This window comes from Aethalodelphis obliquidens, unplaced genomic scaffold, assembly GCF_003676395.1.
Source record: "Aethalodelphis obliquidens isolate GAN/ISIS:26980383/991018 unplaced genomic scaffold, ASM367639v1 scaffold9, whole genome shotgun sequence".
Lineage (NCBI taxonomy): Eukaryota > Metazoa > Chordata > Mammalia > Artiodactyla > Delphinidae > Aethalodelphis > Aethalodelphis obliquidens.
This window is the reverse complement of record NW_020837953.1, coordinates 17,602,583-17,615,060: the sequence shown is the minus strand read 5'-3', so window position 1 is coordinate 17,615,060 and position 12,478 is coordinate 17,602,583. Positions and strand designations below refer to the sequence as shown.

Sequence of the window (12,478 nt, the reverse complement as noted above, 5' to 3'; positions counted from 1 at the left end):
AAGTGCTTTAGGTCATTACGCCGAGTCCTGCACTTTGTATCATAAACACGATCCACAAGCAGAGTTAAGCGTGAAGGGCGGGTGCGAGGAGGCTGAGGAATGAATGGAAGCGACTGGGGAATGCACGCAGCTCAGGCCCCGCCCCCAGACGCGACGCGACGCGACGCGCCCCGCCCCGCCCCGCCCAGCCCAGCCCCGCTTTCCGACACCTGGTGGCGCAGGCCCTGCCTTTGCCTCTCTCCCAGCCTTCAAACCCCGCTCCACTGCTGGACTCCCGTGAGATCTGCGACTTGCCCCGGAAGACCCGCCCCCTGTGCCGTGGAGGCCAATGGGCAAGGGCGACAGTTGCGACGGTTGGGTTTTGAAGGAGCCAATGAGTGCTCGGAGCGGAGAGTTTAAGAAGCGTAAATCCGCACTGCTAAGGCCGGTCTGGAATCGGAGTCTGCTTTGAGCTGACGGTGAGAGGCGGCTGGGCCGAGCGAACCGGGGTGAGGCCGCGGCCGGGGGTGCCGGGCTGGGGGGGCTGCGGCCGGGGGTGGCCCTGTGTGGTCGGCTGTCCCAGAGCACGGTCGCCTTCCTTCCTCCGGGGCTCAGCGGGTAACCCTCCCCCTCCAGACACTCCCATGGCCCAGTTCGTGTTCGAGAGTGACCTGCACTCGCTGCTGCAGCTGGATACACCCATCCCCAATGCACCCCCTGCGCGCTGGCAGCGCAAGGCGAAGGAAGCCGCGGGGCCGGCCCCCTCGCCTATGCGGGCAGCCAACCGATCCCACAGTGCCGGCAGGACCCCGGGCCGAACTCCCGGTCAGTAGGGTGCGGCGGGACGCGGTCAGGAAGAGGGAAGGGCTGAGAACAGCCTTCACGACTGCTCCCATGGGAGCCTGTTGTGACAGTCTGCCTTCCCTCTCCCTGCCCCAGGCAAATCGAGCTCCAAGAATCAGACCACTCCCAGCAAACCTGGCGGTGACCGCTATATCCCCCATCGCAGTGCTTCCCAGATGGAGGTCGCTAGCTTCCTCCTGAGCAAGGAGAACCAGCCCGAAGACAGTCAGACGCCCACCAAGAAGGTATGTGTCCCAGGGGGACTTAAGGCAGGAAACCGATCTGTATAATCTGGATGATACCACCACCTCACCACCACGCTTACGTGCCAGGAACATCAGAAAGCATGGGCTTTGAACCTGAACGGTTTTGATGTGGAGGAAGCCAAGATCCTTCGGCTCAGTGGAAAACCACAAAATGCCCCAGAGGGTAAGACCTGAAGTTTTCAGCTCTTGGAGGGAGGTGTCATTCCATCCCCAGGGCTCGGGATAGATGAGATGGCTCTTCCCACCTAAGACTGAGGGGAGTGAAGGTGCTTCTCTGGCCTTCCTGGTTAGGGGCAGGGGGAGGTGTCAATTCTCCCAGTGTCTAGACCTACTGCGTTGCTACAGGTTACCAGAACAGACTGAAAGTACTCTATAGCCAGAAGGCCACGCCCAGCTCCAGCAGGAAGACCTGCCGTTACATTCCTTCCCTGCCAGACCGGATCCTGGACGCCCCTGAAATCCGGAATGACTACTGTAAGTGCAGCCTTCTCCCTGACCGGTGGATGGAGAAAAAGGGAGAGAGAGGGACTAGGCAAACTAGAAAGCTCATGCTCTTCCCTTCCCCCTCTGGCAGACCTGAACCTTGTGGATTGGAGCTCTGGGAATGTACTGGCTGTGGCTTTGGACAACAGTGTGTACTTGTGGAGTGCTAGCTCTGGTGACATCCTGCAGCTGCTCCAATTGGAGCAGCCTGGGGACTATATATCTTCTGTGGCCTGGATCAAAGAGGGCAACTACCTGGCTGTGGGCACCAGCAGTGCTGAGGTGCAGGTGAGACTTGTCCCTGTGCTGCAGCTCTATTGTTCCCCAGAACAAGACCCCCCAGGGGTCTTGCCCAGCAGGAGGATGTTAATGCCAAGTCCTGATCTTCATGGTCTTCTCTCTCTGTAGCTATGGGATGTGCAACAGCAGAAACGGCTTCGAAACATGACCAGTCATTCTGCCCGAGTGGGCTCCCTCTGTTGGAATAGCTATATCCTGTCCAGGTTAGTGGTTTTTGCTAGTCTGTTACAAAATCAGTCTATGATTTTGGCCCCCTCTCCCCGGACTGTACACCTCTGAACTGAAGCAGCTCTGGCCTGCTGGTAGCGTTTGGCACTGCTATAGGACCTGATTCCCTTCTTCCCTCCTGCAGTGGCTCACGCTCTGGCCACATCCACCACCATGATGTTAGGGTAGCAGAACACCATGTGGCCACATTGAGTGGCCACAGCCAGGAAGTGTGTGGGCTGCGCTGGGCCCCAGATGGACGACATTTAGCCAGTGGCGGCAACGATAACTTGGTCAACGTGTGGCCTAGTGCTCCTGGAGAAGGTGGCTGGGTTCCTCTGCAGACATTCACCCAGCATCAAGGGGCTGTCAAGGTGAGAGTGGGGCTGGGCTGGGCTGGGCCTCTGCAGACTCTCACTCGGAACCTCTGGGGACATGGGATGGTGGCATTGGACTGGGTTAATCTGTGAGCCCTATAGCTCTGTGTCTAGCTCTAGTACCTGCTGACCCCAACTTTTTATCACACCTAGGCTGTAGCTTGGTGTCCCTGGCAGCCCAATGTCCTGGCAACTGGAGGGGGCACAAGTGATCGACACATTCGTATCTGGAACGTCTGCTCTGGGGCCTGTCTGAGTGCTGTGGATGCCCATTCCCAGGTAGTCTTCCTTATTCCAGCCTCTCACTCCCAGATGCGTTCTTAATTCTATATAGCCTTCTGGGCAACCATGTCCCCTCCAGTGGCTTCACCGATGCTATACCCTGATGGTTTCCAAACTTCTAACTCAGCTCTCACTCATGAGCTCCAGACCCACATTTCCAACAGTCCACAGAGAGCTTGTCTCTAACGCCACGTGCTATAGGTGGCGCCACCCTAATATGTCCCAAATTAAACTTGTCACTTCTCCTTGGCTCCCTGAAATGCATTCCTCATCCTCCTATGTTGTTGTAAGGGACACCACTCAGAAATCTGAAAAGCCTAGAATCTTTCATCCTCCCCACCTAGTCACCAAGACGTCTCAGTTTTACCTCAGAATATCATTTACACGTGTCCCCTCCCCTCAGCCTCATCCTTCTCCCCAGTGGAGGCTCACAGCACTGGTCTTTTCATATCTCTTCCAGTCTGTCCTCTACACTGGTCTGGGTGGTCTGTTTCTGTCCTCTTTAAACCCTGCAAGGGCTCCCTATCACCTACAGTATATAATCCAAATGCTTCAGAATGATATTTGAGGCCCTTGCTGGTGTGTCTCCCTGCAAGCACTGCAGCTTCCTCTTGCCACCCCCTTGCCCAGCACATGCAGCCTTCATTCTAACCTTGGGCTCAGGTTCAAATTCTGCCTCTGCCTCCTACTAACTTAACTTGCATGTGATCTTAAGCAACTCGCTGAACTTCCTTCTGCTTGATTCCTGATCTGTAAAGTGAATAACAGTTATAACTCTCAAAAGGCTTTTGTAAGGACTACAGTCATTCAAGTCTGAGTCCGTAGCACCTGGTAGGGTGGCTAACACCACGGTGGACTTGGTTCTGATTTGAGTAGTGTTGGCTCTATGTACGTCATGCCCATGCCAGTCCCTCTCCACAGGTGTGCTCCATCCTCTGGTCTCCCCACTACAAGGAGCTCATCTCAGGCCATGGCTTTGCCCAGAACCAGCTGGTTATTTGGAAGTACCCAACCATGGCCAAGGTGGCTGAGCTGAAAGGTAGGTGCTAAGTGACAGAAACCAGAAACAAAAGGGCACGTATTGTATGACTATTTATATGAAATGTCCAGAAGAGGCAAATGCAGAGAGGGAGAAAACAGATTAATGGTTGCTAGAGGCTGAGGGGAGAGGGTAATGAGGACTTTCTTTATGGAGTGATGAAAACATTCTGGAATTACTGTTGTGATGGTTGCACAACTCTGAATATACTAGGAACCAATGAACTGTACACTTTAAAAGGATGAACTTTATAGTGTGTGAATTGTTAATTATCTCAGACTGTTCTAAACAAGCTCTCAGAATTGGAAGGCTGTAGGCATCTACCTTCATTTGCACTGCTCTCACTTTCTCCCTCCTCATGCCCCAGGTCACACAGCCCGGGTCCTTAGTCTGACCATGAGCCCAGATGGGGCTACAGTGGCATCAGCAGCAGCAGATGAGACCCTGCGGCTGTGGCGCTGCTTTGAGCTGGACGCTGCCCGGCGGCGGGAGCGGGAGAAGGCCAGCGCAGCCAAAAGCAGCCTCATCCACCAAGGCATCCGTTAAGGACCAGCTCGGCTCAGTTTTTTGCGTTTTTTTTTTTTTTTTTTTTTTTTTTTTTTTTTTACTTTTCTAATAAAGTCACGTCTCCCTCTTCGCCTGGCATGACCTCTGTTCCAGCAGCCTTCCCCGGGGCTCCTCTCTACTGTGATCAGAGAGCTAGAAACATCCATCCTGTGGGCACCTTGACCATCCCTCCTGTCTGCAGACAGGCTGGCAGGCTTTGTACCCACCTCCTCCATTCACACATGTACACACACAGCCTCAGTGGTTTCCTCTGTCACTTTTAATGAAGACATAAAGGAGTGAGCAGCCTCCACAGGCTGTATTCCCAGGCCCCCACCACCCTGACCTTTGGCCAAGAAGCTCCTACTTCAGTGTGGGGTGGAGAAGGAGGGAGCCTGGGTCCACAGTGACAGATTATTGCTGACCTCTTCAGTGTGAGGAAAAAGGCCACACGACCCTGGTGGGGGCCAGCCCTGAGTGCTCCTCTCCCACGTGTAAGGCAGGGAGGGGGAAATAAGTGTCCAGCCCTTTCGGCCCCTGGCTCTGGAGTGGCAGGGGGCAACGAGGCCTTGTCCCTGGGGCTGGCCAGAAGAGGAGGAATGGAAGCAGTGGTCCCTGTGTACCAGCTGTGGGGAGCAGAGGACCTGTCACCTGCTCAGTCCTGACCACATAAGCCCTGGTCACAGGTGTAGCTGGGGAGGACAATGACAGATGCTGCCCGAGGTGCAGTCCTGAGGCACTTAGGTGGGCGCCTAGCTAGGCCATGTTTCTCAGTTAGCCTTGACTTTGGCAGTACCTGGAGCTCCATTTTGCTGAAGTACACGGGGCAGCCGCTTGCCTTTGGTGTAAGACTGATACCAGAAATTGGAGAAGAGCAAGAAGAAGATGGTGCCGTACATCCAGATGAGGTGGATGATGATTGGATACTGGTAGTTACAGCTGGGCATGAAGTAGTACTGGGAGATGTGCAGCGAGACCAGGACAAACTGGATCTAGGACAGAAAGGCAAGGGTCAAAGGGCACAGTGAGAGGACCGGAGGGAGAGGGGGTAGAAAAACAGAATGCCGAGTAGGGAGGGCTGGGGTCAAAGGTGAAGTAGGCTGGCTAAAGGCAGGATGCAGACCAGAATGTTGAGGGGGTGGTTGTAGGTCAGGCTCAGGCCCCTCACCAGCTGGACAGCTGTCATGTGCTTTTTCCACCAAAGGTAGGGCTGAGCCACAGGGCCGAGGGCAGACAATCCATAGTACAGGTACATGATGACGTGCACAGAGGAGTTGATCATGGCGTGGAAAGAGCCCATTCCTCCTGTGCATGGACAATCAGGACCTGAGTTGGGCCTCTGGTGCCCAGTGCCTGTCCCTCCTCCCCCGTGGTCTTCACCACTCACCTGGAGCAAATTTTACCCCCCACCACCAGCTCCAGGGAAGCACTGAGTGGTGGAAGACATGTAGGAAGGTCACCTGTCCATCTTTCTTCCGGAGAATAAAGATCACCTGAGAGAAGAGTGGGGTAAGGGGTTTCAGAGCCAGGGCGTCTCACTCCTTTCTCCCCATAAGTTCTCGAATCTCACGTAACTACTCACCGTGTCCATCAGCTCAATGAACTTGGAGAACAGGAAGAGCCAGGCCACTCGAACCATCTGTAAGAAGTCAGGGCAGCCTTAGGACCGCCAAGAGCCTCTCTAAACTGGCTCATGAGCACAGGGCACATCCAAACTGCTCCTATCCCCAGGTTGCTAAGGACCTGGCCTCCGTCCCCACTTACCCTCAGCGCCTCCGGGTTGTTGGAAAAGTCCACTGGGTCGCAGCGCCAGGTGTAGGTACTCAGCCAGCCAGACATCAGGAACTATGAAGGGGTGTGGATTAGACCGCCAGACTTCCCTCCCTCCCCCAAGTCTCTTCTGTTCTCTAGACGGAGAAATAGAGCTGAGCCTCTCTGGAAAGGAGATGCCATGCTCTGGCCCTAGGGCCTGCCCCTTATCCTGCCGGCAGGAATTAAAGCCTAGGCATCCTGGGGGCCCACCTCATAGACGATGTAGAGGGAAAATGCCACCAGTGAGAAGTTGTAGACAACCATGAAGCTGCGGAGCTGGAAGGGCTTCCGATTGGCCATGATGCGAGGCCCAAGTGAAAGAACGAAGTACACGTAGGTCAGGAGGATAGAGGTCATTAGCAGGGGGGACCCCATCAGAGGGTAGCCCTGGATCCGGGGATCTGTGAATAAGGGTCAAAGGAGTCAGGAAGGGTCACAGAGTCCAAAGGGTCCCCACCAGGTGTGCAGACATGAGGTCAGGTCACAAAGGGTCAAGGGATTTGAAGGGACTCTCCACCATTAGGAGACAGCCCTAGATCCAGGGATCCCAGGGTGGGAGGGAGAAAGGGTTGGAGGACAGCATCTCACCTGCATGCTTCATCATCTCCTGGTACAAGTTCACAACAGCCTCCATCCTGGCTAAGGACTCTGGCGAGGTAGGGAGGATGGGTGTCAGGGCCGACTGTGTTCCCCCCACGCCCCAATTTCACCCCTGACCCACAGACAGGACACAGACCAGACGCGACAACTCCCAACACCTCACTGCAGAAAGGACAGAGCAGTGAGAGGAAGGAATTGCTGGGGACTAGGGTGAGGAGAAGGCCGCTCGGGGTGGGGGGCGGGATCTGCTTCCCGCATACCCTGCCTGCCTGGGAAGGGCTCTTCCGCCCTTCCTCTCCACACCTTCCTCTCCTCTCCTCACCCTCTGCTCCTCTCCAGAGATTTTTACTTTGTGACCTCCCCTCCCTTCTTCCACAAGAGGACTCTCAATTTCTGGTCTCTTTCCAGAGAGTCTTACTTCCTAACAACAGGGAACTCACCTCCAGAACGAACCTCCTCTCCCTTCCTTGCCAGTCCCTCACCTCTCCAGCCCTGGGGTCTTCCTTCTCTCCAGGGGTCCTCCCCTTCAACTTCTCCTGCCCCATTTCAGGATGCACATCTCCCGGGATGGTCCCTCCTGTCCTCTCCCCTGCTGAGTCACCCCCTCGGGCTCTCCTCTGCCCTCCTTGGCTCTCACCTCCAGCCTCTCCTCTCGTCTCCGGAGCTCTCCTCTCACCCTCCCTCTCCAGGAGCCTGGCTCTTTGAGGCTCCTGCCCTGGCGGCTCCACCTGTCTGACTAGATCTGGCAGCAGCCCCGCCCTCTGCCTGCCCCGCTGTACTGCACATGGGGTGGAGGGTGGGTCCAGGCCACAGTTCAGTACCTGGGGGACCCACCAGGATTGAGAAAGCCAAGTAAAGCCCAGGACTCACCACCCGCCCACCCCAGACCAGTCAGATGAGCTAAGGTTCTAGGTTTTGGCTAGAAACCTCCCAGGACGCCAGCCCCAGGCCTAGCCTTGGCCCAAAGAGAACTGCTGAAAACCCACACCCAGCATCCCCTCCTAAATTAGCCATAAATTCTCAGTTTGTCCTGCTTCAGAATGGGTACCATCACCCTTCTCTCCCAGGGAGGGGCAGGGAGTGGCATGTGAGGAGGTGGGGAGTAGGGGAGGTCTCAGGAATCTTCCCCTCCCTCAAGTAGGGGGTCATAATGGGCTAGGCTCTCTTCCCCTCAGAGCCTGAAGGAATGTCGGGGGAGGGCTCACCGGGACACAAAAGCCTTGGCCCAGGCGGAGGACAGCCTGGGACTCGAGGCAGTCCCAGAGGGGCAAGGCGTTCCCCGAACAGCCAGGACAGCAGATGCTCTGCGAGCTGCCTGCACTCTGGTCGGCCAGGCTCCCTCTACCCAGAGAAGCACCTGTGCAGGTACTAAGTGAAGAACACACCTTCTGACACAGCTACGGAGGCTGCACACGCGCCCCTCACACACACATGTCACAGACGCTCCCCCAACTTCCATGCCGACCCACAACTGCCCCATCAAGGTCAGGCTCCAAGTCCTCCCATACACAGAGCCCCTGTCACAGCTCCCCGCCACCAACGACAACTCGCCAGTGGCTATAGCACGTGCACGCAGAGCCCACCTGGCTCCTGCAGGCTGCAAGTGCCCTCCTCTGACACTCTGACCACCCGGACAACTCTTCATGGACTTTGACATGCATGGTCTCTAACACTCAGGCCTGCTCCTAGCTATGTTCACACTGGCAAACACACCCAAACGCACACACACTCTTTCACAGGACCCGCATTACCATGTGCAAGTGCTTGTGCTCAAACGCAGGTTTCCTCACACGTCTGAGTCTCAGATGAATGTGGTCACATACATAAACTCACACAGCCCACCTGCAGGTGAACGAGCCCAACATCACCCACACTGTGTGCAGACGTATACCTGTCCTGGGTCAGGCACACCCACAGCTCTCTTTTCACGGATGGCAGTCACCATTCTTCATTCATTCATTCATTCATTCACAATCAGACTTTTGTTGGCTGCTTATTCTGGGGTAGGGCCTACCCAGAGGCACGTGATGTAACACACAGGTCCTCCCGACCCATGTGAGCTTGCCAGCTTGTTATCTCCCAGGCTCTCTCAGCCACCATCCCCAAGTTCACCTCCCCCCAGCCTACACACGCATGCACCCTGGAGGCCTGGGGTGGCTCGAGGCTTCTGGAAGGACCTCTCCCCAAGTTTGAGCTGAATCTGGGTGTGTCCCCAGTGGGGGAACTCAGTCTGGTCCTTCCTTCCTTTCAGATGGATGAAAGGGAAAGGCAGACAGGCAAAGGAAGGGGGCGGTGGCGGTGCACAAGGGCGCCAAGGGTTGGAAGGAGTAAGAGGGGGAGAGGGGCAAGAGAAGGAGGTGGTAGAGGAAGGCCCAGGTTCAAGCAAATGGGGGCCTGGCGGGAGGGAGGCTGCTGGGGAGGCCCAGCCCCGGAGAGCTGGGACCTCCCACCCACCCTCCCCAGGAACGGCCTCGCCCACAGCCTGGGCAGGGCAGGGCAGGCCGGGCGGCCCAGCGGGGCAGGGGCCTGGGCACGTGGCGAGCCCGCCCTGGGAGGTCCCGACTCACCAGTGGGGGCCAGGCGGGCAGTCGTGGAGGGCTCGGAAGGAGCAGGGCCGGAGAGGTGTCCCCAGGGCCAGGCTGCCTGCCACTTCCTCATCTGCTGGGCCGACTTTCTGTCACCAGAGGGGGAGGGGGCGGGCCGGGTGGGGGGCGCCCGCTGATTGGGCCGCGGGCTGAGGCAGGAGGGGCCGGCCAGCCCCGTCTCTGCTGGGCCCGCGGGGTGGGGGCGGGGGCGGGGGCGGGCCGCCGGGCCCCGGGCAGGAAGCACGCCCAGCCCCTGCTCCCTACCCCTTCCCGCCGCATCGCCTCCCATCTCCGTCAGCTCGCGCGGCTGAGCCCCGGCCCGCCCCAGTTGCACCCTGCGCCTTCCTGACGTTCAGCCTGCGCGTGGCCTCATTCTGAGCCCTCTGGGGGTTTATCCACCAACAAGACCAACACAGCTTCTTTAGTGGCCGGTCCACCCGGCCTGGGACCCTGGGAAAAGTTCCAGGGTCAGCCCTCCCCGCAAAGAGCTCCCTCTCTAGAGGGTGGGACCGGAGGGGTGGGCTGCAGGCAGCCTGTGTGTGTGCGGAGAGCGGACTGGGGCAGCGGGGAGGTCTCAGCCCGAGGGAGAGGCTGCGCGGGGAAGCCTTCCCTACCAGCCCATAAACTTGGATGAGCCTAGCGTTAGGAGTTGCTGAAAGGATTGTGTGGACTGGAGGTGGGAGAATACAAGTAGCCTGGGGCAGCAACAGTTAGTGAATCACTGGCTACGCTGGCCTTCAAGGTAGTAAAAGGAAAAAGAGGGAAGTGAAGCCAGCTGTGGCTGTAGTGGTCTTGAAGGCCAAATGGAGCAGTTTGGTTTCTTCTGGAAGCAGAGGAGAAACTGAAGAGTTTTGAGGAGCCTACAATCAGACCTGTATTGTTAAATATTCATCACATATTTATCGACCACGTACGGGGTTAAGTGCTGCTGGCACACCAATGAACAAGGCAGGTGCCGTCCCTGCATGGGGTTTACTGCCCAGCCCGATCACTTTGCTCTGGCATCCAGTGAGATGAGGGTACTGGCGGGGAGACCAGGTGAGAGAGCACCCTGACCTAAGAAGGTTTGGAAACTGACGGGATTGGAGAAGCAGACACTGGAGATTTCCCCAAGACAGCTGGACCCTCTCTGTACACTTAGCTGTGTGGTCTGGCTCTGTGCGCTCTCCCTTTCCTCATCCACACACTCACCAACTAGACTAAACTACTGGGGGTGAGGACTAGGTTTCTGCAAAATGAAATCTGTATCTCCAGCAGCTCCTGAAACAGTGCTAATAACTGCATACAGGATTGTATGATGTACACGTGGAATTCAGAGGAGGTGGTGGTTTGGAAGAAACAATGTATTCCTCGGTGGTGGGATCTAGCTATGTGGAAGTTTAGTCTTAGAGTTAAGAGGTCAGAGCCAAAGTACAGCTATGATCTAGCCCATTAGTACCTATGCTTGAAAGGAAATGGCAAAAGAATTCAACTATTCAAAAGGCTCAAACTTCTTAGCATGGTACACGACGGGCTACCTGATCTGGCCCTCAGCCTCCCATTCTACCAGTGCTATTCTCCTGGGCCACGTCCTATGCTTCAACTGTTCCCCAAGGATATCAGCGTCTTTCATATCCCCCCACCCCTCCAAGCCTTGTTTCCTAACTCAATACAAGCTACAAGCCGCTCTCCCAGGCAATAAATCAGTCCCTGCGTTCGCTTCCACAATCTCCCTGCAATGCAATTACCTGCATGCCCCCTCACTATGTTTTAGTTGTCTCTGTACCTCTAGCATCTGGCCTAATGTCAGACTCACTTGACCCTCCACAATGTTTGTGGAATATTAGAGTGAATGAGAAATGTGTGAAGTGGAAGAGAGGTCAAGGGACCCAGAGTCAAGTGGGGAAAACATTAAGAATTCAAAAGACTTTCTACTTCCCTTGGGGTGGCACTATCTGTTGAGTCAATAAATATTTACTGTGTTCGGTATACTTCAGTGGCTTTGGGGGTCACACCTAACTCCAAAGGCCTGAATTTAAATCTTCCAGTTAGTACCTATATGACTTAATGTAAGTGGCTGAACCTCCATAAAATGTGAACAACAGTACCTGTCTCATATGATCGTTGTGAAGATTAAAGGAGATGACCCAGGTAAAGTGCTCAGCACTGCTTCTATCTTGACATGTCATAGACAAGGGGGGGAGCAAGAAGGTATATACTTGTATGTACATTCATAAGCATTCATGTAACAAACATTTCCTAAATGCTTACTGTGTGCAAAGCACTGTTCAGAGAGCACTATTGAGAGGCTTTGGACTAAGTGTCCATCTAGAGATGAACAAAGTCGACTATTATAAATGATGAAACGGTTCCAGAGGTCCGTTAGAGATAGAGAACTTCAACTATCCATTACTCACCTGGACCACGCGGGTAAATGACCACAGCAATCCCTCAGTAAATGCCCACTGACTACATGAATGAACATGCCCAAAGACTCACTTCCTTCAGTTCCTGTCCTAGTCCTAGGAGAAAGCGTCTTCAAATATCTGATATAGACCACCTATAGACCACCTGAGGTCCTACCAAATAGTATCTCCATGGCCCTGGGGTTATTGCAAAATACTCACAGTCTAGACGAGAAGACAGACATATAAATTAACAATTACAGAAGTGTGTGGTGAGTATTCCCACAGAGATAAACCCAGAGAGTTAAGAGAGCACCAAGGGGGGCACCTTACCCCAAGGTGGGGATTAGTTCTTGAAGGCGTCAAAGAAATGACACCAAAGCTGAGCATTAAAGGACGCTTTCTAGAAGGCAGGGAAACCTACTCCAGGCAGAGGGAAGCATGTGTGTGAAGGCATAGAAGCAGGAGATGTGGCAGGTTTAGGGAGCTCTGGGTAGTTTGGTGTGGCTCCAGCCCAAAGGTCGTATAGCTAAGGGGGAAATGTCAGCAAGAGTCAGTTATGAAGAGCCATGTATGCCTCGCTTGGTAAGAAGTTTGGATTTTAATTGTTTATCTTTTTCAGCCCTGGCTACACACTAGAATCACCTGGGAAGTTTTAAAAATATCGGTGCCTCGCTCTCACCTCCAGATTGATTCTAAGGGTTGTTTTTAATGGGAAGAGGCTTGAGCGTCTTTATGTGCTGTGTGGAAGGCAGTGAGATCCAGCATACATGGA

General features: G+C 55.0%; 2 protein-coding genes across 8 annotated transcripts; one reads left to right on the top strand and one right to left on the bottom strand.

Annotated features, from left to right (window-relative positions):
- Window positions 1-266: 266 nt before the first annotated feature.
- CDC20 (cell division cycle 20) lies at window positions 267-4,413 on the top strand. 2 transcript variants are annotated; one of them, XM_027108848.1, is made up of 11 exons: window positions 267-458; window positions 616-804; window positions 919-1,067; window positions 1,155-1,251; window positions 1,434-1,562; window positions 1,663-1,859; window positions 1,980-2,074; window positions 2,224-2,452; window positions 2,609-2,734; window positions 3,659-3,776; window positions 4,144-4,413. In XM_027108848.1, the coding sequence occupies exons 2-11, from the start codon at window positions 624-626 to the stop codon at window positions 4,320-4,322; spliced, it is 1,500 nt and encodes a 499-aa protein (XP_026964649.1). In that variant the 5' UTR covers window positions 267-458; window positions 616-623; the 3' UTR covers window positions 4,323-4,413. The 2 variants fall into 2 exon arrangements, with proteins under 2 accessions (XP_026964649.1, XP_026964650.1); XM_027108849.1 differs by having other exon boundaries at window positions 267-488.
- Window positions 4,414-4,582: 169 nt separating this feature from the next.
- ELOVL1 (ELOVL fatty acid elongase 1) lies at window positions 4,583-9,453 on the bottom strand. Of its 6 annotated transcripts, XM_027108851.1 has the most exons (9): window positions 9,302-9,412; window positions 8,486-8,576; window positions 6,723-6,782; window positions 6,345-6,535; window positions 6,087-6,167; window positions 5,905-5,961; window positions 5,710-5,815; window positions 5,491-5,627; window positions 4,583-5,314 (listed from the first exon to the last, which is right to left on the bottom strand). In XM_027108851.1, the coding sequence occupies exons 3-9, from the start codon at window positions 6,766-6,768 to the stop codon at window positions 5,093-5,095; spliced, it is 840 nt and encodes a 279-aa protein (XP_026964652.1). In that variant the 5' UTR covers window positions 6,769-6,782; window positions 8,486-8,576; window positions 9,302-9,412; the 3' UTR covers window positions 4,583-5,092. The 6 variants fall into 6 exon arrangements, with proteins under 6 accessions (XP_026964652.1, XP_026964651.1, XP_026964656.1 ...); XM_027108850.1 differs by lacking the exon at window positions 8,486-8,576 and having other exon boundaries at window positions 9,302-9,453; XM_027108855.1 differs by lacking the exons at window positions 8,486-8,576; window positions 9,302-9,412 and adding an exon at window positions 7,940-8,451.
- Between the last annotated feature and the right edge of the window lie 3,025 nt (window positions 9,454-12,478).